The sequence below is a fragment of the Mesocricetus auratus genome, unplaced genomic scaffold (genome assembly GCF_017639785.1).
Source record: "Mesocricetus auratus isolate SY011 unplaced genomic scaffold, BCM_Maur_2.0 Super-Scaffold_100007, whole genome shotgun sequence".
Classification (NCBI taxonomy): Eukaryota; Metazoa; Chordata; class Mammalia; order Rodentia; family Cricetidae; genus Mesocricetus; species Mesocricetus auratus.
In genome coordinates this window covers 47,438,611-47,461,000 of record NW_024429191.1, presented here as the reverse complement: position 1 = coordinate 47,461,000, position 22,390 = coordinate 47,438,611, and the positions used below count along the sequence as shown (strand labels likewise).

The 22,390-nt window shown below is 47.5% G+C and overlaps 1 protein-coding gene across 3 annotated transcripts in view; it reads right to left on the bottom strand.

Moving 5' to 3' along the window:
- The window catches only part of Pik3r6 (phosphoinositide-3-kinase regulatory subunit 6), a 48,344-nt gene that overhangs the window by 18,435 nt on the left and 7,519 nt on the right, over positions 1-22,390 (bottom strand). Inside the window, exons 2-12 of one of the 3 annotated variants that reach the window (XM_040748919.1) lie at positions 18,375-18,464; positions 10,759-10,842; positions 9,966-10,057; positions 9,031-9,099; positions 7,308-7,443; positions 7,072-7,141; positions 5,872-6,055; positions 4,687-4,849; positions 2,801-2,887; positions 1,376-1,790; positions 977-1,055 (exon numbers count right to left, since the gene is read on the bottom strand). In XM_040748919.1, the coding sequence (XP_040604853.1) occupies positions 977-1,055; positions 1,376-1,790; positions 2,801-2,887; positions 4,687-4,849; positions 5,872-6,055; positions 7,072-7,141; positions 7,308-7,443; positions 9,031-9,099; positions 9,966-10,057; positions 10,759-10,842; positions 18,375-18,387 (1,392 nt within the window). In that variant the 5' untranslated portion in view covers positions 18,388-18,464. Of the gene's footprint in view, positions 1-976; positions 1,056-1,375; positions 1,791-2,800; positions 2,888-4,686; positions 4,850-5,871; positions 6,056-7,071; positions 7,142-7,307; positions 7,444-9,030; positions 9,100-9,965; positions 10,058-10,758; positions 10,843-18,374; positions 18,465-22,390 lie in introns of those variants that run through there. The other 2 variants (XM_040748920.1, XM_040748921.1) reach the window with 2 other exon arrangements.

Sequence of the window (22,390 nt, the reverse complement as noted above, 5' to 3'; positions counted from 1 at the left end):
GTTGACCTTTAAAGGGCAGAGATAAGTATTGCTTGGCTCTTGCTCTGGGTAAGTATGAGAGTGGATTCATTCCCCTCCTGCCCCACCCCTAACAACGATGAACTCTGGTCATCTGCCTCAAATTTTCTCTCCTGTGGAGGGAGACACCGAAGTGGGGAAGTCTCTCATCAGTTAGAAGTGAAGAATTTCAGTACAGCTAACAACATGTAGTGTGAAGATTATCTAGAGAGATAATATTCCCTTTTCTAAAAAAACCAAAATACCCCAAGGAAAGATGTTAAAATAACAAATGAACATGGTTGCTTAGGGCAGAATGGGTGTGGCCTTGAGTTTTAGCTGCATCCGTGCCTGTGTCAAGCACATCTCTCAACTCTATGACTTAGAAAGCCAGCTTAGTGTCTCATTTACTATAGGAAATTCTCTAGGGTAAGTAAAAACGCTCAGAATTTTTTCTTACTTTTAAAACTTTGTGTAATTGTTTGCTTCATGTTTAAATCCACACCCTCTGAGCAAGATAGCAACATCATGAATACAGACGTGGTTAAGGCAGGTGATGGTCTTGAGAAGCCTGAACCCAAGCCTTGGGCGTGTGACATCCTTTTCCTTTGTCTGTCTGTCTGCCTCTGTCTTTCTTGAAGCATGTGCTTTCTCATCTCTTCTACTTAATGAACTCGCTAATCCTGCTTCACACCGGCTCATCCTGTGGTGTAGCCAGGGTCTGGATTCACAGAGTGGAGGTCCCCAAGGGGGAAATGCCTCAGTTTACTGATCAGCACTGATAATTCGTTACAAAGACCAGAGGGTCAGTAGAGGGGAGACTGCTGTGGCTTCTGATCTGGAAGATCCCTCCAAGTCTCTCAGCTCCACATTCTAAGGTTCTGGTACCTGAGCCAGGGAGCTGGGCTGCTAGTGTTCTCTATCCCTCCCTCTCTTCTCTGATGAGACCTCCACCCCTGCCCCTCCCCTGTCCAGTCACCTGAGGCGCCAGCACAGGGATATAGTAGAGCTGCAGGCTGAGTCTAGGAGTGAGGCAGAACTTCTTGGCTTCCCGTTTCCTGGCAACAGACAGTAAGGCAGTGTGTGTAAGAGTTTGGGGTTGAGCGTTGGCATCAAACAGTCTCAGCTTTGCCATTTATCATGTATTGACTTTGGGCAATTTGTACTATTTTTATGAGCCTCTGTTTACCCATTATGAGATGGGAACAGTTGTCATTTCCTGTCAAGCTGATGGCTGGGCATTGGGGATACTCTGCAGTGTCCTTTACTCTCCCCCAGCCTTTCCTCCAGTCCCTTCAGTACCTGTTTGGATCTTTTACAAGCTCATTCCAGACCCACCTATACTTCTAACAACCCCAGTCCCCCCGCAGGGCCCTACCTGAGTCTGTAGTAAGCCTGGGCCAAGCGTCCAAGCATCCTATCATCTCCCAGCACAAGCACACGGGCTGTATGCACCCTGGAGACTCCAGGCAGCAGTTCTCCGTCCCCACTGGGCCTGCCAGTCCTCCGATGCAACCCTGGGGGCCCATCCCAGCTGCCAGGCATGGAGAAATCAGGGGGCCACACACGCTTCTTGATGCCCCCCTTGCGCTGTAGTGCGGCCCGCTCTGTCTCAGAGCTGCTGGGTTCCGGAAGCTCATCACTCCCCAAAGGGAGATCCCGCTCAATACCACTGTCGGTGGACACTCGGGCCAAGTCCCAGTCTGGCCTAAATCCCTGTAGATCCAAGGCCTCCAAGTCAGCACTGAGGCGTAGCTGGGAGTGTGGACGAAGGAAGAGCACCAGTTCCTTCCCTGAGACATGAGAACAGGGGAGCATCAGGATGGCAAGGACACCTGAAGCTGACAGGACCGCTCCCCAGAAGTTTGGGACCCCTGTTTCTCAAATACTGTCCACCTGAACAGAAGTCCATGGGACACTCCATAAAGGATAAACAATGGTCCAGATTTATTCACTCCTGCTTCCTCTCATTGAGGATTATCAGTAAACATATTTCCTCTCTCTCTCTCTCTCTCTCTCTCTCTCTCTCTCTCTCTCTCTCTCTCTCTCTCTCTCTCTGAGACAGGGTATCTCTATATAGCCCTAGCAGTCCTAGAACTCACCATGTAGTCCAAGATGGCCTTGAACTCACAGAGATTTGCCTGCCATCGTTTCCTGAGTACAGGGAGTAAAGGCGTGCAACACCACACCCAGCCAATCAGTAAATGGATTAAAAGCTCTGAGAACCCCAGCATTAAAGAAATCAGTTTAACCCAGCATCTCCCATGTTTAGCTCACCTTGGAGCCCTCCCAACTTCCCACTTCCCTCATCTTCTGCTGGGACACAGACACCAGACGACCAGCCCCAGGGAAGATTTGCAGGTCTTCCTAGCCCACTTCTAGAACGTATCTAACAAGACCCAGCATTCAAAAGGAAGTGTCAAGGCCCAGTCATCCAGTCTAATACTTCCTACCACAAATGGTGTCCTTGTCCTCGCTCTCTAGAAAAGCCAAGAAGATTGGGATAGGATACAAGAATAAAGGGGCATGTCTGCTCTGTAAGTACCCTCCAGATCTGGGTACCATAGCAGGTTCTGCTTGCCTCCCTTAGGGGGACACTGATGGCATTAACATGGGCATGAGACCAGTGGCTAATGCACTGGGCTATTCCAAACTGGAGAAGGCATGCTCTTTGTCCAGACACATGGAAGGACTCAGAGGACAAAACTCGAACACAGACAGGAGCCCAGACACATGGACGCACACAGACATACACCGCTGCTCTCAGCCATTTCTACGGGAGCTCAGAGGCTCGGGCACATACAGAGCTGCTCCTGGTCAGTCCACAGGTGGAAGGTGATGAGGGGGCTGGGCAGGGGGATGCTTGCCAGTCGGTCTTGGAGAAGGTCACCTGAAAAAAGGAGCAGGCTGTGGGGACTGTGGTGAGGAGGGTTGTAGGCAAAATTTAAAAAAGTCTTAGGGAGACTGAGGTTCAAGTGGGCTCTGCTGTGGTTTCCAGCCCATTTCCCTTGCACTTCGTAACTGTTACGGCTAAAAAGCTCCACTTTTTAAATTTTAATTAAAAAATTCACTTTATATACCAACCACAGTTACTCCCCCTCCTCTTACTCCTCTCCCACCTCCCCCCAACCTATCCCCTCATCCATTTCTCAGAAAGGGTGTGGCCTCCCATGAGGAGTCAACAAAGCCTGGCACATTCAGGTGAGGCAGGACCAAGTCCCTGCCCCCGACGCATCAAGGCTGAGCAAGGCATCAGACCATAGGGAACGGGCTCCTGAAAGCCAGCTCATGCACCAGGCATAGATACTGGTCCACTGCCAGGGGCCCCCGAAAACAGACCAAGCCACACAACTGTCACCCACACATAGAGGGCCTAGGTCAGTCCCATGCAGGCTCCCCAGAAGTTGGTCTAGAGCTCCCACGAGCTTGGGTCAGCTGTATCTTTGGATTTCCCCATCATGATCTTGACCCCCTCCCCCCTTGCTCATATAATCACTCCTCCCTCTTTTCGCCTGGACTTCAGGAGCTCAGCCTGGTGCTTGTCTGTGGATCTGTGCATCTGAAGAAGCTCCATTCTATGCTAGGCATCCATCTTGGTACCCACCAGCTGTTGTCTCTGACTCAGTGGCCCCTACCATAAAATGTACAGCTGTGACTATCTATCTGTTATGATACGACTGCTTTTTTTTTTTTTGCTTCAGTAACTCGCAGATACTCAAAGATTGTTTTGAGTTGCGTTAATCACTTAACTTGGCAGAAAAGATCAGTTTTTACTTGCATATGGAAGGTCTTTCTGTGGTTTTCCCCTTTAAAAGTTCTTCCCCACACCCCTCCTGCACAGCAATGTCAAGTTTGTCTCGGAGACTGTTCATCCTGTTAGCAGCTAATCAGTCTTTTAATTATATTTGGATTGAGTCTATGGTCTTTCCCAGGGGTCACAGACTCCATAACAGTAACTGCTATGGGTGCACTCAGTGACCACATTCTCTGACACATGCAGGCTGACACCTTCCATGGATGCTCTGAATGACTGTGCAACAGGACACACATGGTAATTGTCCTACCACAATCAAGATGCACACATGCCAGGTTGCTGAAGCCTCCTCGGGGAACTTGCTCCTGTGGGGGTGTGGCATTACTTTATCAATGTTCAAACAGAAAGGAGGTGTGCAGAGTACAAATGGACCCCAAGGGATAAATAATGCTGACACCTACTACTTCCCATTCTGTGGAGGTGTTCTGGGGATCAAATCTGTTGGTTATTATGCCGGGACAAGACTTGAATCCTGGCTCTGCCACTCACTAACTGAGTTGACAGTGTGTAGATATTTTAATCTCTTTTGAAATCAGTGTCTACATCTACTTTGTAAAATGGGGGCAGTGAGCTTGATCCTTCCTACTTTACAAATTATTTGATTTGGCACGTCATAGTTTTAAACACACGTTAAATGTTTAGAGCAGCTAATGGGATAGCCCACTTTGCAGGTGTGGGCTATCATGATCCCATTAACCACTTGCTTAGTGCACCCCACCCCCAGCACGCCAACCCCCTAAGCTCTTCTCTCAGTCCCCAGGATCCTGGGATCTCTGGTGCCTGCACCTTCTGAAATCTCATTCTGTCTAACCTAGCTCTTTGGCGCCCTCTGCGGTCGGCGGTCCTTTGGCACGTTCCCACAGTCCCCGGCTTACCGACGCAGAGCCTTCTTGTGGCTGTTGGTCCTAGCAGCGAGCAGTAAATCTCCTCTAGTCTCTCCAGGTGTCCCAGCCGGCTGGGGTTGTCCTCACTAGCCACCTGCTCCATGGCAGCCACTACGGCGTGGAAATAGTACTCCAGGACTCGACGGGAGCTGGCCTACGAGGAAGGACATCAGAGTCTGAGTCCTGCTCATCAATCTACCTATCCCACTTCTAAGCCAAATTGGGCAGGACCGCCAACAGTCCAACATGGCACTACCCTTAGGCTTCTAGGGGCTGAGCAGGAGCTGCCTGGTGAAGAATTTGGGGTTCTATATCCAGAGCCTGGGTTTCTGCTGGGCTATGACTGTGGACCCTTGTTGCCTGTGGGTAGGTAGTTGGGTTCCTCTCTGGCTTTCATACCCTATGATGGGGAGATAGCTATGAAGAATCCACCAAAATAAAGAACTCAAGATGTGGGGTTCAGACTGGACAATTCCAGATGGGAAACAAGAACAGATGAGCAATGGTCCAATGCAGCTTGATGGGCAGAAGGAGAAAATCACCACCGACATCTTCCCCACTTCCTGAGTCAGGGCTAGAAGGGGACAACTGAACCCTGCCTCTGGGTGCCTGGTTCCTCCTGATGCAGCAGTTCTAAGCCTCCTCAGGCCTCTCCATCTTGAGCCTGCCTCCAATCCAGCCTTGCCCCGCTTTCCCTGCTACCCACAGAAGATTAGGCACCAGTCCTCCCAGGACCACATCCGCAGAAAGTTCAGCCCCTGGTGCCTGCTCTCAGCCAGAAGAATTTCTGGTCCTGAGGCTGAATCACTGGGTGATGCTGGTGGTGCTGGTGGTGGTGTTGTGCTGGGAACAGCCCGCAGGCCCCACAGCAGCGGTCAAGCATTGGCTAACTGTAACAGCAACTGCATACCATGTAGCCATTAGGAGCACATGTTTCCCAAGGAATATGTTTGCACAGGCCATGCTTCCAGTGTCATGGGAAAATATGCATTATATGAAGCAGTCGCAGAGTTCGGTAGCTCCCTATCTTGAAAAGGAATCAGGATGGCAGCCAGTGGACAAGGGTTCAGATTTTAGCTCGGTCTCTTTGTTTCGGCGTGAGCATGAGTAGATGACAAATTTCTCCGTGCCTTAGTTTCCCATCTACAAAGGGGTGAGGGGCGGGGTGTTAATTACCTGCAGCTTCCTGTTCAGAGCACCTGTGTGGCAGGCGTCCCCCAGAGCTGCCTGCAGGGCGTGGGAGACCACATGGCGCATGCAGGCCTCAGGTGTCTGCTGCTCCTGGGCGGCCTCAATCTCCAGCAGCAGGGCGCTGCACACGGAGGGAGAAACCAGCTCAGGGTCCACAAACAGGAACACTCTGGGGGCAAGAATGGAACGGAGGTGCTGGGTGGATACCCCCAAAAGCTTGGATGGATACCCCAATTATATAACACCTTTGAGGACATAAGCAGTTTCTAGGAGTTAATTCCCCTAAAAAGGGAAGCTTCGGGCTCAGAAGCCTCTAAGCGGGACAAGGACCAGAAGTGGGGACACAGCGGCAGGAGTCTCACAGCCCTTTCAGAGGGGCAGCTGGAGCTCCTTCCCTCAACCACATGGTCCCTGTGGAGGAGCAGGGTACGTCCTTCCTCCAGGGCCGGTCCAGCCTGAGTTCTGCTTTCTGGTCCTCAGCATCCTGACCCAGCGCTTATGGCTCTTAAACCTTAAACCTTAAGCCTCTCCTGGTACTGGAGCACGGGACCCACATAAACCTCATCTTTGCTCATCACCCCAATCACACCAGAAAACTGACTCACCCACACTTTCCTCAGGAAACTGTGCCATGCTCTGCCCTCCAACACCAATTGCCCTGCTGCCCTTTCCCTGGCACCCTTCCTGAGCACGGCTCCCATCTCAAACCTCCTTGGGGCCACTCAGCTAAATCCACAAACTTGCCTGCAGCCGAGAGCGGCACTTACTCTCCCCTGCACCCTCCCCCTTACCATTTTTCTTCTACACAGAGGCAGGGGCACTCTTCCATCTTATCTAAAGGCTGAGAATTCATTGAGGAAAGGCCCCCAGGGTTCAGTCCCTGCTGCTACCTCTGGCTTGATTGGATGTGGCTTCTTGGTGGCACAAAACAGGATGGGGGGGCACAAGAATGGAACAGCTGCGTTGCCCTGGGCCATGTGGTTCTTATGCACAGGGTCACTCTGCACCCAGCCGAAGAAGAAAGGCCCAGAAAACATAGCAACCACCCTTGAGCTGCAAGTACATGCCACTGCTGGGCCAACACGGATGCTCTATTAAGAGTTACTCTTCTTCCTCCTTTGTCTTCCTGTCAGTGAACAACTGCAAGGGGGAGTTGAAGGTAGCAGCCACTCCCAGGCCTCTTACCTCTCCTGGTAAGGGTACAGTTCACTCATCAGGTTCTGCTCGGCAATGACCGTCCTTTGGTACAGTGTACCTGCAAACCAGACCACATCAGCGATCCGGCCTCTGAGGGTCACTGACTCTAATTCTCCCTGAAGGAGCCGAGAGTGTTGAGCTCTTTGGCATCCCGGAGAAAACAGCCTGATGGTGGGTGGTGCTGCATTGCAGCATGGGGAGCCAGGATGCCCTGCAACTCTTACCTGGGACGGCTGCCTCTGTTTTCAGTCTTATGGCGCAGTCCAAGGCGACCGTAGAGTACGGGGCAGGCAGGGTCAGCAGCCTGGTGCAGAAGGCATAAGCTCTATGGTAGAGCTCTTCGGTGATGCCTGTGGCCTGCTGAGGGGGGGGGGTGGACACTCTAGGTCTCGAGGGTCCGGGACAGAAGGTTGTGACTGACAGCCAGACTGGCTCCATGCTCTCTACAACCTCAGGTTGAAATCTCTCCTCCCAGCATCTGTGAGACCTCCCTATAATACCTTAGCAAGATAGAAATTTATCCCGGCATTCTCAGCAGGTCAGTTCCCTCCTACCCTTAACACTGGAGCATCTCCAGGTTTGGAAACTTGGAGCTACTTCCTAAGTCTCTGCACCCCCTTGAATCTCACAGGCATAAGGTATCCCACAATGTCCAGGGGCTTCTTTTCCTCCACTCCCAGCCTCCTCCTCGGTGTGCTTGATTCCTTTGCCAGAGCCCAGCCCTCTCCTCATCCCAGATGCTGCAGTGACTCTCCCCACGCCCCACCACCAATTCCTTTTGCCATTGTTTTCTTGCAAAAAGACTACCAATTATAAGAAATCAATAGTTTGCTGGTCAGTGATGGTGCGCGCCTTTAATCCCATCACTCAGGAGGCAGAGGCAGATGAATCTCTGTGAGTTCAAGGCCAGCCTGGTCTACAGACAGAATTCCAGGACAGCCTAGAGCTAAACAGAGAAGACCTGTCTTGAAAAATAAAAACAAAACACAACAACAAAATAAATCAGTAGTTCTGGTTCATGCTTAGGATGATGTGCATTTAGAGTTCATCCAAGAGTCAAGACAGGCAGCGGGCTTGTTTCCGAACTCAGTCTGAAGTCCTAAGATATCCATTAGACAAGACTTTGCATCCTGGACCAACAGGATGGGAAGTTGGGAAGGGGGCTATGATAGAGGAGTGTGAAGATGGTAACTCCACAGGGAAAGAGGACAGGGATTTCTCAAAATCAGGGACCTTAACAAACTCTGTCATGCTCCAAAATGCCACACCAGCCACATTTGCCTTCTCTATGTTGGAGTCCTATTCTGCAGAACTGAGTATTAAAAAGCAGTTTTGTGCCAGACAATGGTGCACACGCCTTTAATGCCAGCACTTGGGAGGCAGAGGCAAGCAGATCTCTGTGAGTTCGAGGCCTGCCTGGTCTACAAAGTAAGTTTCAGGACAGCTAGGACTGTTTATCCAGAGAAACCCTGTCTCAAACCAAACAAACAAAAACAGTTTTGTTTTCTCTAGTCTCTTGAATTTGTTGTTACAGAGAGAGGGTCTTGCTCTCACGATGATGATACACAAATGAACAACCCAAGGCTCTGCCCACCATCAAAGACTCTTTGTTCTCTTCACTGTCTACCCCATTGCCTGTGCAATGTTACCTCTGGTTAGAAAGGAAAGCAGAGTGGATGGGAAGGGAAGACCAGGCTTGTCCTAGCATAGACTAGGTGTCAACTAGGAAGACAGGACAGAGACCTGTGACTTGAAGTTCTGTCATGTTGGTGCTGGGAATTGAACCTGGGTCCCCTGGAAGATTAGCAAGTGCTCTTAACCACTGAGTCATCTCTCCAAACTCAGCCACTCATATTTGATGCCAGAATAAATTATCTCTTAATCCCTGTGAGACTTGAGATTTTTCCCCAGCCTCATGTGCGTCACCTTGACCCCAACCCATCTCACCTTAGTGAGCACGTACATTAGAGTGAGCAACAAGGGAATGATGACACGCTGCACATCCTCACTTTCTGCCTGGAAAACAGGAGATCCTAGCATAATGCTGGGCTGGGTGCTCCAGGGGCCACCACATCCTCGCTACAGAGGGCAGGTTATGGGGAATTAGGTGGAAGGCAGTAATATATTATGCCAAGGGGAGTGGAGAGGGGAAGACGGGACTTGGGTAGGGAGTAGCAAGGATGTGGAAGCCCTCTGTGAGGGGCAGGGCAGATGGAGGAATCTTTGCACAAGGCAGGTAGCATGGGGAAGCCTCATAGACTCTACACAGGATCCAAAGTTAATTGACAAGCAAGGCCACAACTTGGAGCAGCATTTCCCAAGCAGCAAAATGCAGGACATGAATATTTTTTAAAAGATGTATTTGTTTATTTATTATGTAGACAGTATTCTGTCTGCATATAATCCTGAACACCAGAAGAGGGCACCAGATCTCATTACAGATGGTTGTGAGTCACCACGTAGTTGCTGAGAATTAAACTCAGGGCCTCTGGGAGAGCAGCTAGTGTTCTTAACCATTGAGCCATCTCTCCAGCCCTGGACATGGATAATTTTAAGTAGTACAAGGATAAGCCTTAACGGTTACACACATGTGTGCAGAACATAAACATCTTTTATTTCTGCCCAGCGATGTGGGTTTTCCGTTTATGGTCATGTTAATGGAGTTTCTTTTTGAAATATGCTAATTCAGGTCACGGTGGGCGTGGATGGACAGAGACGAGTGCAGAGATGGAACTCAGTGAAGACGTGCCTGGGAAAATCAAGCATGTGGCCCACAAATGACCCAAGTGTGGGAGCACAGAGCTGCACAGGTGGGCCCCCACCCCGATGGGGCTCCTCTCTTTACTCCACCCCTGTTGCACCCCTCAAGCTTGAGCACCAACCTTCTCCAGCTCTCTGAGCAGAATTCGTACCAACACAGAGCTCCTTCCTGGGTTTCTCTCCACCTTCTTGTGCAGAGACCATCTCCACATGCCTGGGCCAAGAGAAAGGGGGGCCCACCATGGCTGAGTGGGTCGGAGGCTCTTAGAAGTTGTTTTTCTGAGCCCCCGGCCGGACCTAAAGTGTGATTGGCCAGCTACATCTGACCTGTAGGCAGAGCTACCCCAGGTGCACATGGTGAGCTCCTCCTCCTTTCTGGACAGTGAGCTCCCGGAAAATAAGGGGAGGGGCCAAGGAGGGACAGAGGTAGGTGTGTGTGAGTGTGTGTATGTGTGTGTGTGTGTGTGTGTGTGTTTGGAACACAGAGCAGAGATATCTGTAGGCTGAGAACCCCAGCCACCTTCTGGATGTCTCCAGGTCCTAGAGGAGAGTTTTGGTTGCAAGTGAAAGTGGAGAAGGTGGCCAGGAGAGAGGGTGGCAGAGCCTCATTACTGCCTTCACTACGGCAGTCCAGGCCCTCTTACCTGAGACTTCGCTTTTTTGTGGTTTAAGTTACCCACCACCATCATAGTATGGTCTCAACATATTAACCCTAGGAGGGTTGAACCAGGAAGTAGAGAAGCCCTGTGTAGATTTTCAATAAGAAGACAGCTAGGCTGAGGAACCCCTCACCTGGGAACTCCAGACTGGGCCCTTCCAGGAATGCCTGGGGCAGTGCGGCAGGATGGGACCAGGGGTGAGGGGAGGGGTGGCGTTGGAGGTGGGGAGGTGGGGGCGCCAGGAGTGGTTGCTTACCCCGGTTACTCTGGGGGGCTGGGGCTGGGGTGTTGAGCTCTCGGAGCACAGCCTGTACACTTCTCTGGAAGTCCAGCTCCACATCTGAAAGTGGGGAACCTTGAGGTCAGCAGTTGCCGTGCTCAGTCCATCTGTCCTCACTGATGGCCCCACCCCCATCCTCAGAGAAAATTCTTAGCCCTCCTATAAACCTTAAGAGGTTCCAGTGGTAATTCATCATAGAATTGGCAGCCAGCACACTGCTCTGAGCTGGAAAACGGGATGTCTATCAGGATCTGTGTTCTTTGTAAAACCAGCATCAAAACGTGTGGATGTATGCCAGTTCAGTCCCTGCTTACCTGAGACTTCATTTTTTATTTTTTATTTTGTGGTTTCAATTACTCACCATCAGCTATGATCTCGACATATTAAATGGAAAGTCCAGATATAAATAACTTATGAGTTTTAAACTGTTTGTTGCTCAGAGAAACATGGTAAAATCTCTCGACAACCTCCTCCACTTGTCATTAGTAGTCATATCAGTTACCAGCTAAACTATGTAAGTACAGTTGTGCTTGTGTTCTGATAACTTTTTTAAAAAAATTGGTGTGTGAGCTGGGTGGTAGTGGTGCACACCTTTAATCCCAGCACTTGGGAGGCAGAGGCAAGTGGATCTCTGTGAGTTCAAGGCCAGCCTGTTCTTTATCTGCCTTTTTCTCCACGTTGGCCAAGGAATTTACTACGGCTCATATACTATGGTAGAAACCTGAAACGTTGGCATTATCCTTCTATTTACAGTTATAGCAACAGCATTCATAGGTTATGTACACCATGAGGCCAAATATCATTTTGAGGAGCCACAGTCATCACCAACCTTCTATCAGCCATTCCTTACATTGGTACAACCCTAGTGGAATGAATTTGAGGAGGCTTTTCAGTAGACAAAGCCACACTTACCCAGTTCTTCGCATTTCACTTCATAGTCTATAGAGCAAGTTCCAGAACAGCATAGGCTACACAGAGAAATCTTGTCTTGAAGCCACCCTCCCCCCATAAAAAATGTTTTGGTATGTTCGTGTGAGCATATGCATGCATGTGTGTGGAGGTCAGAGAAGGATGCTGAGTCATTCCTACCTTATCCCTGTGACTTACCCAGGATTCCCCTGAAGTGTTGTTGGAGATAGAGTCCCAACAAATGATAATATTCAAAGTCTTGATTCCCTTCAAATGATGACCTGCCAGTTTCCAAGCCAGCTTCTCTCATGTTTTCCTTATATTAGTCAGATGAGACAGGTTAAGACTTAAAATACTTTGCTCATTTTCTAGTTGTATTTTATTACTGTGTGTATGTGTATGCATGTTATATGTGTGTGGGTGTAGGCACATGTGTGTGAAGGTGTGTTGTGGAATATTATTTTAACTAGGCAAAGATGTATTACATTTGTTTATGCTGTGAAATATTACTTTAGCTGTGTAAAGGTGTGTCACATTTGTTTATGCTGCATTTGTTTAATTATGTAAAGATGTGTTGCATCTGTTTCACCTTGACAGCCTATGGCACCTGATTGGTCTAGTAAAGGTATAGAAAGGGTAGGTGGGGCTGCGAGGCAGAGAGAATAAATAGGAGGAGACATCTAGGCTTAGGAGGAAGGAGAAATGAGAGAAGGAGAGAACAAGGGAGACGCCCAGGGCAAAAAGCCAGGAAGCCACCAGTCAGTCAGACATAGAGACATCAGAAAGTAAGATATGAAGAACTTAAGAAAAGTTAAAAAGCTCCTAGGCAAAGCAGAGATGAAAAGAAACAGCATTCAAAAATTTTTAAAGGTTTTATTTATTACATATACAGTATTCTGCCAGAAGAGGACAGCAGTCAGTGCTCTTAACCTCTGAGCCATCTCTCCAGCCCCAGCATTCAAAATTAACAAGAAGCCTGTGTCATGATTCGGGAGCTGGTTGGTGGCCCAAAATAAAAGCCTGGTACAATGGTGGGCATCAAAGGTCAGAGGGTAACCCTAGACAATGGTGGGCATCAGAGGTCACAGGGTAACCTCCAGGAGTCTGTTCTGACCTTCTGTCATGGATTTTGGAGGTCAGACTAAGGTCGTCAGGTTTTCAAGCTCCTCTGTCTACCATTCCATCTTGCCAGCCTAGGATGAGAGACTTTATTTGTTTAGTTTCTTTGTTTTAGAGACAGGCTTTCTCTGTGTAACAGCCATGACTATCTTGGAACTTCTTTGTAGATCAAGCTGGCCTTGAACTCACAGAGAGCTAACCGCCTTTCCAAATGCTGGGATTAAAGGGGTGCACCACCATGTCTGGCTCAGGTGGAGACTTTTGGTCCCTAGACAGAGAGGGCTTATATCCTTGTTCATCATGGAATAGGTTATAGAAGACACGTTTGGGGGAGGTGCACCTACAATCCTTAAGTAACCTTACATTTGAGAGAGAAAGATGAAGCAGAATGGACAGACAGAGAATGATACAGTGAGGGGGAAAAGAGCCCTCACCCTGAAGTCTACTGAGAGCTGAGAAGCAAGAATTCCACCAAGAGTATGTGCCAAATATCCACACAGACTGATATTCCTCTCTTATGCAGACACTTCCTGTTAAACCAGTGATGACCCAGGTTTTGGACTGTTAACCTTGTTGACAAGTGAAGTTTTCAGACGGTGATCATATGGATTGTAACCCTTCAGAAATCCTCAGGACACCCCCAGCCCCACCCCATGAGCACATTTAGGTTCCTTAGTCACATTTAAGGATAACAGCTTCAAAGACACCAAAATCCTATATGTGACAATTGTAAAGACAGTGGAGTGGGGTTGTTTTGGAGAATTTCACACCCATGCTCTCAGGGATGTCTTGTCTTTCTGAGCATCTCTTTCTTGCAAACCTCTATAAAATAGTTTTATTTTTTTAAAAAATCAGATAAATATTGCCCTGGTAGTGACAGCGGCATCGCTCAATTTGCACTGTCCCAGGTGCTGTTAGTGACATTGTTCCACTCTTCTCTAAGCCTTTCTCTTCTGGGCCTCAGCCTTGGCCTCTGTCCTGACTCTGGCTTGTTCATCCACTTTCATCAAGAAACCAGCTCAGAGAGAATCCCTGGTCGTATACACTCTCGTCACCTTTGATGTATATGGACCTGACCTGCCTCTGGCAAGAACCGTGCTAAGTCTTAGGAAGTTTCCATCGAGTCCTCATGCTGCTCTAAGGCTGGGAACCCCAGATGTCTTTCTGTATTCTGAGTTGAGCCTGCTGTCTCTCCACTGTCAGTCTTGAATAAAGTCAGTGTCAGTGACAAGTGTCAGAGTGAAATTTGTTTTCCTTAATAAGGTTATTTTGACACAGCAGACAAATGAAGATGGAAAATATGTAGATGATTTAGTAAAGCGAGGAAGCCTTGAGAATATTTCCACTGGCCCTCACTGCTGGGACTTTAAGTGATGCCGTCCAGGTGGCTGTGCTATGAAACCTGCCAAGCTCTGTGCTTGCTGGCTGGTCCAGAGCTCAGCAGTGTTTCTCACAGTTGTTCCCAAGAGAGACATTCTTTGATGGCCAATTTTGGCTCCAGATTCCACCACCACTACTACACTGTGAACCTGTTCTCCTGATTCCTCTCAGATGCGTACGCATACACACACACACACACACACACACACACACACACACACACACACACACACACACACCATCTCCCAGCAAGCCAGCCCTCATGGTCAGGCTCTTCTCCCTCCTGCTCTACACCACTCTCTGTGTCCTTGAGCAAATCCTTTCACATCTTGGTGTCTGTTTCTTGGAGGATCCAGACAGAGATGGGAAGGATAGGAAACACTCCCTACAAGGACACATTTCCCATGCAGTAACTTCCAACCAAGAGTGATTTTTATACACAAATAATTTGTCCTCTCTAGTCAGCAGACAACACAAACCACATACCTCAGGGCTTCCCTTTTTTATTTGGCTGCCAAGAAACTCACAGCCCAATTAGAGCCCAGTCCCAAACAACAGCTCATGTCAAAGCGCTGGGCCCCTCTTCTCGCTTCCTCTTTGCTGCCTCAGGTTTGTGGTTTTTTTATACCTTGGTTCCTTTAGAAGGATAGGAGCTACGTATGTAAAACATCAAGAGATACTAGCTCAAATTGAACCGTTGAGGCCCAGCTATCCTCTGCCCTGGTGGTCATCAGGCAGTCCCCTCCATGGCTCCGAGGTAGACACATGCAAGTCTGGAGGATAATTACCATCTCTGGAGCCCCTGCTGTCCTCCCAACTCTCACCTGTCCCTGTGAGACACCTGTCACCGTCAAGGCCTAATTCCCAGCCTTTCCCAGTCTGAAGGTACGCAAAAGACAACTGACATGTATACCCACCTGGACACCCTGATGAGTAGGACTATCTCTCTCCAAATTTGCGAGGAAGTCACTTAGCCTGGCATGAAGATTGGTTCAACCTGACCTCCCAACTAACCATCTCCACCTTGCATAAAAATTTAATGAATTAATGCAAGGTTGAGTTATTAGTAAATTAATTGGTGTTTTGTCTTTCTTCCCTTCCTCTGCCTCCTTTATGCCTATTCACCTTTGTTTCTCTTCCCTTTCTTCTTCCCTCCCTCCTCCCTTTGTTCTTTCCTTCCATGGCTCCTTCCTAATTTCCCTCCCTTGAACTTCTCCTCCTTTCTTTTATACCCCATTCTCTTTCTGTCCCTCCTTTCTTCCCTTCTTTCCTTTCCTTATTGTCCCCTTGATATGGACAACATGAAAAGATTTACACCAGTGATAGTTTTGATCTGTCTCTCCTGTTTCAGAGAAAAATATGGACGCTGCCAGTATGCCTTGGAGACAATCTCCAACAAAGGCTGTTTTGTTTGTTTTTGCTTTTTTTTTTAAGACAGGGTTTCTCTGTGTAGCCCTGGCTGTCCTGGAACTCACTGTGTAGACCAAGCTGGCCTCAAACTCACAGAGGTCTTCCTGCCTCTGCCTCCTGAGTGCTGGGATTAAAGGCTGTGTACCCCCACTGCCCCAAATGATGTTTTAGAAAGCCTTCAAAGCTTAAAAAGACTCAGGCTTTGGCCCACAGCTGGCTTACTGATATGGTCTTTTCAGATTTGTGTAGCATTTCCTAAAAACGGAACTAATTGCTGATGTTGAAGAACCGGGAAGTTTGTACAAAAGTTTGCATGCCTGGCATTTCTTGCAAGTTGCTGTCACTGCGGGTGAGTCTTTCTGATATGGGATGATTGGCAGGGGTTTGGAAACAGTTGACCCAGGATGTGGTTCAGCTTCTTTGCTTTTCTCCAACTTCTGCCTTCACTGGTTTCCCTTCTCTGCCTGACCCTGAAGACTCCAGTTATCTACCTGAGCTGACCTGGGTTGTCCTAAAAGAGACAGTGAAGGGTAATGTTCTCATTCAAAACGGCTAGACTCCTCAAGACCAGGAGAGAAAAGGGGCTATGGGGCCACAGGGAACAGGGCGCCTGAGCACCAAGTGCTGTATCTTTGGATGCCATACATAAACCTCCTGAGTCAACTTTGGTAAGAACACAAGACTGGCCCCCGAAGTAGCCTCCATCTCCCTTTAGGCCACACAAGCCTGGTCAGCTGATTCTGGAGGCTCCAGCCAAATGGACAGAAGAGCACAGCTTCTTCCCAGGCCTTGTAAGCCCAGGCCCAAGGAGGAAGAACACACCTTAAGGGATGACACTAGAATTCATGATTTTGGGATTAGTGAATACTTCATTTAGGTGTTACTAACAATTCAAGATAATGCTAAATGTTCATCAAATCAAGATAGACAGGAAGACTACATTTCCCAGACACCTTTGCTGTTGGAGCACTGTGCAACAAATTCTGACCAATGGAATGTGATAGAAGGTGAAGCCTGTCATTTTCAGGGATGATGATAGAATTTCCTGCATTGTTCCCATTCAGCAGTGGCCTCAAAGGACACATGTTGGAGATGATGGTGCCACAAGGTTGAATTCTCAGACCTCAGAAGACTGCTTAGAGCCCAGATTGGACTGTGATTAAGTGTGAAATGAGTATTGTGTTATTCTGGTAATTAGGGTCATTTGTTACAGTATCTAGCATTCCTTGATCGATGCACAGATATACAAACTATTCCCCAATGTGTAATTAATGTGATTCTGAACAAGAGTCCTGTGATGTTGGCAGGTGAAATGCTATTTTGTTTAATAGACTCCAGGTCTTGTCCTATTTTGCCTCTTTAACTGCCAAATGTCATATTTCCAGGGACCCTAAGAAAGCTGGAGAGGTAACTAAGTGATTGAGAGTGCTGGCTGTTCTTTCAGAGTACCTAGGTTCAATTCCAAGCACCTACATAGTGGCTCACAATCATCTGTAACTCCAGTTCCTGGGGATCCAATATCCTCTGTTGGTCTCCGTGGACACCAGACACTCAAGTGGTGCACAAATACACATTTAGGAAAAACATCCATACACATAAAGTAAAAACTTCTAAAAATTAAAAAAGAGAGCAATCACCTAACTTACAGATTAGACCCTAGGGCCCCCCTTCCCACTTTATAGGTTGGGAAATGAGGCTTGCAGGAGGAAGGTTATTTATTCAAGGCCACAGAGCTGTTAGACGTAGAATTTGCTTGGCCAAATGTTCTCTTTGAAAGTTGAAATCTTCAAAATAAGCCACACTTAGGAAAACAAGCATTGCATGTTTTCTTCTATAGGCAGAATCTAGATCTAAATGTGTATGTGTGTGAGAGAGAGAGATTGGGGAGGAAGGCAATTATGAAAGGGAAGGAAGAGTTCTAACAGGAGTAGGGGGGACAAGAGTATATAATGGACCATATATAAACATATGTGTTGGGGAAGTCCTGTGTATATGTCAATAAAGCACTGCTGGCCAATAGGAATCTAGATAGGTGGGGCTAGGAATCCAGGAGGATTCTGGGAAGGAGAAACACAGGAGAGTTCGAGATGTAACCGCCATGGGGTAGGAAGCCCGGAACTATTCTCCGGTAAGAGAAATACTTAGATTAACAATTATGGGGTAATTACTTAAGTCAGAGCTAGCCAGTAAGAAACAAGCAAGGCCAACAGCTTCATAATTAACACAGTGTCTTGTGTGTTATTTGGGGACTACAATGTGGCAGAGCCCAGGCGACTGGCGGGTAATAAACCAAAGCGGCTAGCAAGATAAAGCTTCTCATAACACATATGTGGTAGGAGCAGTAGGAGAAACTTAAAGAACTTGGTTAATAAACCTTAGCAGTTCTTTTTTTTTTTTTTTTGGTTTTTCAAGACAGGATTTCTCTGTGTAACCTTGGCTGACCTGCAGCTCACGCTGTAGACCAGGCTGGCTTCAAAGTCACAGATATCCACCTGTCTCTGCCTCCCAAGTGCTGGGATGAAAGGCGTGCGCCACCATCACCCGGTAGCAATTCTTACTATTCACTGTCCAGCTCAACAGCCTGCAAGCAGTTGAGGATGCATGTAAGTGAGTGTCTATTCCTCTCTCAAGATGTTCTCACACTCAGGGCAGGGTATCACATCCCCTGGCTGGGTAGATGGTAGGCCTGGAAACATGCTCACCCAAAGCATTGGCTTTCCTCACTGAGCAGCCAGGCCTTCTGGACATGCCTTCCCCCAACCCCACACACTGACCTGAGCCCTCCATGGAGCCTGTCTGGGGCGGGGAGGATGTGGTTGTCTCCGGTAGCAGAGCAGAATGGTGGTTTCTCCGCAGAGATTGTTCTGCATAATAAGAGGCAGCTTGTTAGTGTGAGTGGTGGGTAAGTGCAGAATGCATAACCAGGATACGTGCCTGCCAGCTGCAGTTCAAAACCCAGGGTAGTAAACACGGGTCAGCTACACCAGCATTCTAAACAGCAAACCAGAGCAGGAAGAAGTGGCCAGAACTCAAGTCAGAAGATGATCTAGCAACAAAGTTTCTGTTTTCCCCATTCTTCTATAGCCAGCCAGCCGAGTCATCCACATGTACACTGAAGGCTCTTAGAAAGAGGTTAAAAGTTGGGGGTGGGGACTCTTGAGAGATGATTCAGGAGTTAAAAGCATGTACTGCTCTTTCACCGGGCCAGAGTTTAGTGCCTAGCATCCTTATTGGACTGCTCACAATTAAGTCAGGCTCAGCCAATCTAATACCCTCCTCTGGCCTCCATGGGAACCTGCCTTCCCAGGCATGCCCACAACCACAGGTATACACACCATTAAAAATAAAACCTTTAAAAAGAAAAGGAGTGCTCTGTTGCTTGTCTGAGCGGCAGAAAGGAGCTCTTTAAATTGGAGAGATAGGGAGCTCCCTTTCTCTCTTCCATTTCTGGTGTAGTCCCAAGCACTCCTGCAACAGTGTGGAGCAATGGTGATGGAGGTGGTGGCTGCTCAGGAGTCAGAGGGATGGTGGTACTCCTCTCTAACTAGAGGGTCTTTGGTCCTGAGGGCTGGAGAGGAATCCCTGCTACCTCCTTTCTCTGTCAGATGAGCAACAGCAAATAACAAACAAGACAAATAATAATAAAATGGCAGACCTCCAGAGGCAACAGTAACTACATTAAATGTAAATGGTCTAAACTCACCAAGAGGAGATTGTCAGAATGGATAGCATGAAGGAAGGGTTAGGGGTTACTTGTTTGTTTTGAAATAGGATTTCACTATGTAGCTCTGGTTGACCCCAAACTAGTTTTGAATTTCAGGCAGTTCTAAAACTTGCAACAACCCTCCTGCCCCTGCCTCCCAAATGCAGTGATTGGAAGAGTTCACCACCATACCCAGCGTGGGTAATATAAAGGTAAGTGGAGCTAATTCTACAATAAATTTGCTTCAAATACAGTGGTTTATTTATAAGCTAGAAGCAAACAAAAAAAGATATATCATGAGAACACTAAGAAAAGGTTAAAGAATCTAGGTGACAATAGGAATACAAGACAAAGTACATATCAGAGGAAAAAATCTACTAGGAATAAAGAGGGGCATTATAAAATGATAAAGACTCAGTTTATGAGGAAGATGTATTGAATCATGTCTGTGTATGTGTGTCCATCCGTGCACCATTGGAACTTCAAAACAAATGAAAGAATACTTAATAAAGTTAAAACATTAAGTGGGAAAAACCACAATTATGATCGGAAATTTCAGCATGTCTCTCTCAGTAACTGACAGGTCAAGGAGAAGAAAAGTCAACAAGAATATAAAGAAATTGGGTGGAGATGCGACTCAGTGGTTAAGAATGCTGGCTGCTCTTGAGGAGGACCCGGGTTCAATTCCCTGAACCAAATACCAGCTGACAAGGTCTGTAACTCTAGTTTCGGTGTATCTGACACCCTCTTCTAACCTCTATGGGCACAAGGCACACATATGCTGCACATGCATACGTGCAGGTAAAACACTTTATACACACAAAACAAAATGAAAAAAATCTTAAAAATAAAATTAAATTAAAATGAATCTTTTCAGAAAAGAATATATAAAAGGTTTTTAAAATTTATGTGAATGTGTGAGTGCCTGCATGAAGTTATGTGTACCACATATGTGCAGGTGCCTCGGGAGGTAAGAAGAGAGTGTCAGATTCCCAGGGGCTGGAGTTATAGTAAGTCACTAGGTGTAGGTGTTGGGAACCAAACCTGGCTTCTCTGCAGGAACAGCAAGTGTTTGTAATCTCTCGGCATCTCTCTATCCCTCAGGACTCATTTTAAAGAGGAAGTGACATCCTGATATCTCCTGCAAGACTACCTTGCACAAACTTTGATTTCAGTCACAGCATCAGGAGTTTTACTACATCTGCTCATCATCACCTTCTTCTGATTTTCCTCCTCCTCCTCCTCCTCCTCCTCCTCCTCCTCCTCCTCCTCCTCCTCCTTCTGACTAGAATTTGAACTCATCACTACCTGAGCAGCACTGATGCCCAGTGAACAGTTAATTATACTTGTGTGATGAGTGGATGAAGGTGGGAAATTCTGCTACAGATCACAAGTCAATGAATGAAAGAACCAGGGATGAACTAAGATTTCAGGCTCAGCTATGGTTGCCCCTCTTGCCTTTTTCACCCCTCCCTGACTCCTAAGTAAAATGAATGCACAGGTAAGGTCAGCTTATCTAGGCCAGTTTTCAACAGAAAATAACTTTCAGCTGGGTGTGGTAGCATACACCTATAATCCCAGCAGTCAGGAAGCCGAGGTAGGTAGATCTCTGTGAGTTTCTGGTCTAGCAAGTGCCAGGACAGCCAGAGTTACATCGTGAGACCTTGTCTCAAAAACAAAACAAAACAAAAAAAAAACAAAACTAAGCAAAACAAAACAACAACAACCAAAGTTGATGTTTAATGTTCAGAGAGGCATTAACCATCCCCGACAAAACCTCCTCATTTGTGTGTTTAATCTCTCAGAAGATGGCACATCATCACTTATCCAGTGTTTGTACATCTTTGTGTGGGTGCCAGAGATTCTTCATGCTACCCCCTTGGTCCTCCTGCTGAGAAACTCTAAACTACTTCCTGGCTTCTGTGGCAGCTGAGGTCAGTCCTCGGGGAAGATGCTCACATGGGACAAGACGTAGAAACCCACAGAATTCAATTCATTCTCAAAAGATATCAATATCTTGTTTATCTCCATAGGAACTAAAACCTACCCTATGAACACTAAACGGTACCTCCGAGTGGTTTCTCTAGAGTCTTGATGGCAGCTGACTAGTCTATGCTGTGTGTCGTAAAACAGTGAAGGGTGTGTGAGCTGTTGCTGGAGAGGCCACTTCTGCCTTCTCCCGAATGAGTCCCACATACTCTGCCTGCCAGTGTGAAGTGAGGACTGAGCCTTGCCAAAGGGAGCAAATGGGCACTTGTCCAGTCCAGGGCGCCACTGGTCTTTCTGTAATTTAGCCAGAGGGAAGGTGAGGTTTTGTACTTCACCCTTCCAAAGACGTCCTTGCAATAGGTGCCCACTCAGAGGAACGTCCTTTCTTAGCTAAACAAGTGCCTTCTGTGCTGGCCACAGCCCTGCATCAGTCATCTGCCTCCTTCCACCCAAGGGCCTGTCTTCAGAAGAAATCGGATGAATGTGTGATCATCTTCAATGTAAATCGGGGACCGAAACAAGAGGTAACTGTCTATGAAAAGGGCATGAAACACCCTCCCACCCCATGGACTTAGAGTAAGTATCCTCCCATGTGACTCAAGAGCCCCTCTGGCACTTTTTTCAGTTCCTGACCATCTGTGGAATACTATACACATGACAATGCCCAAGAGTTAGAGATAGATGGATGAAACACAGCCTTGTTGCTAAGGACTACTGGTCTACCATTTGCAGCTTTAGTTACCTATTCTTGTGGGATGTGTGTGTGTGCTTGTAACAGTGCATCTGGAGGTCACATGACAACTTTGTGGAGGCAGGTCTCTCCTTCCACGTTTTTCTGGGCTCCAGGAATCAAACTTGGGTAGTTAGACTTGAGTGGCAAGTGTGCCTTACCCACTGAACCACCTTGCAGGCCCAGTCTAATTTTTTAATGACCACAGTTTTTCTCTATTTGCCCAAGACTCTTCAAGCAGGCTCTTACATTCCTGGCCTACCATTTAGCTACTAAGGTACTTTACAGACCTGATAATCACAGCTCATTTGTTTTGGTTAACTTTTGTTAATCTGATTAGGCTAAGTGATGCCCAGCTAGCTGATAAG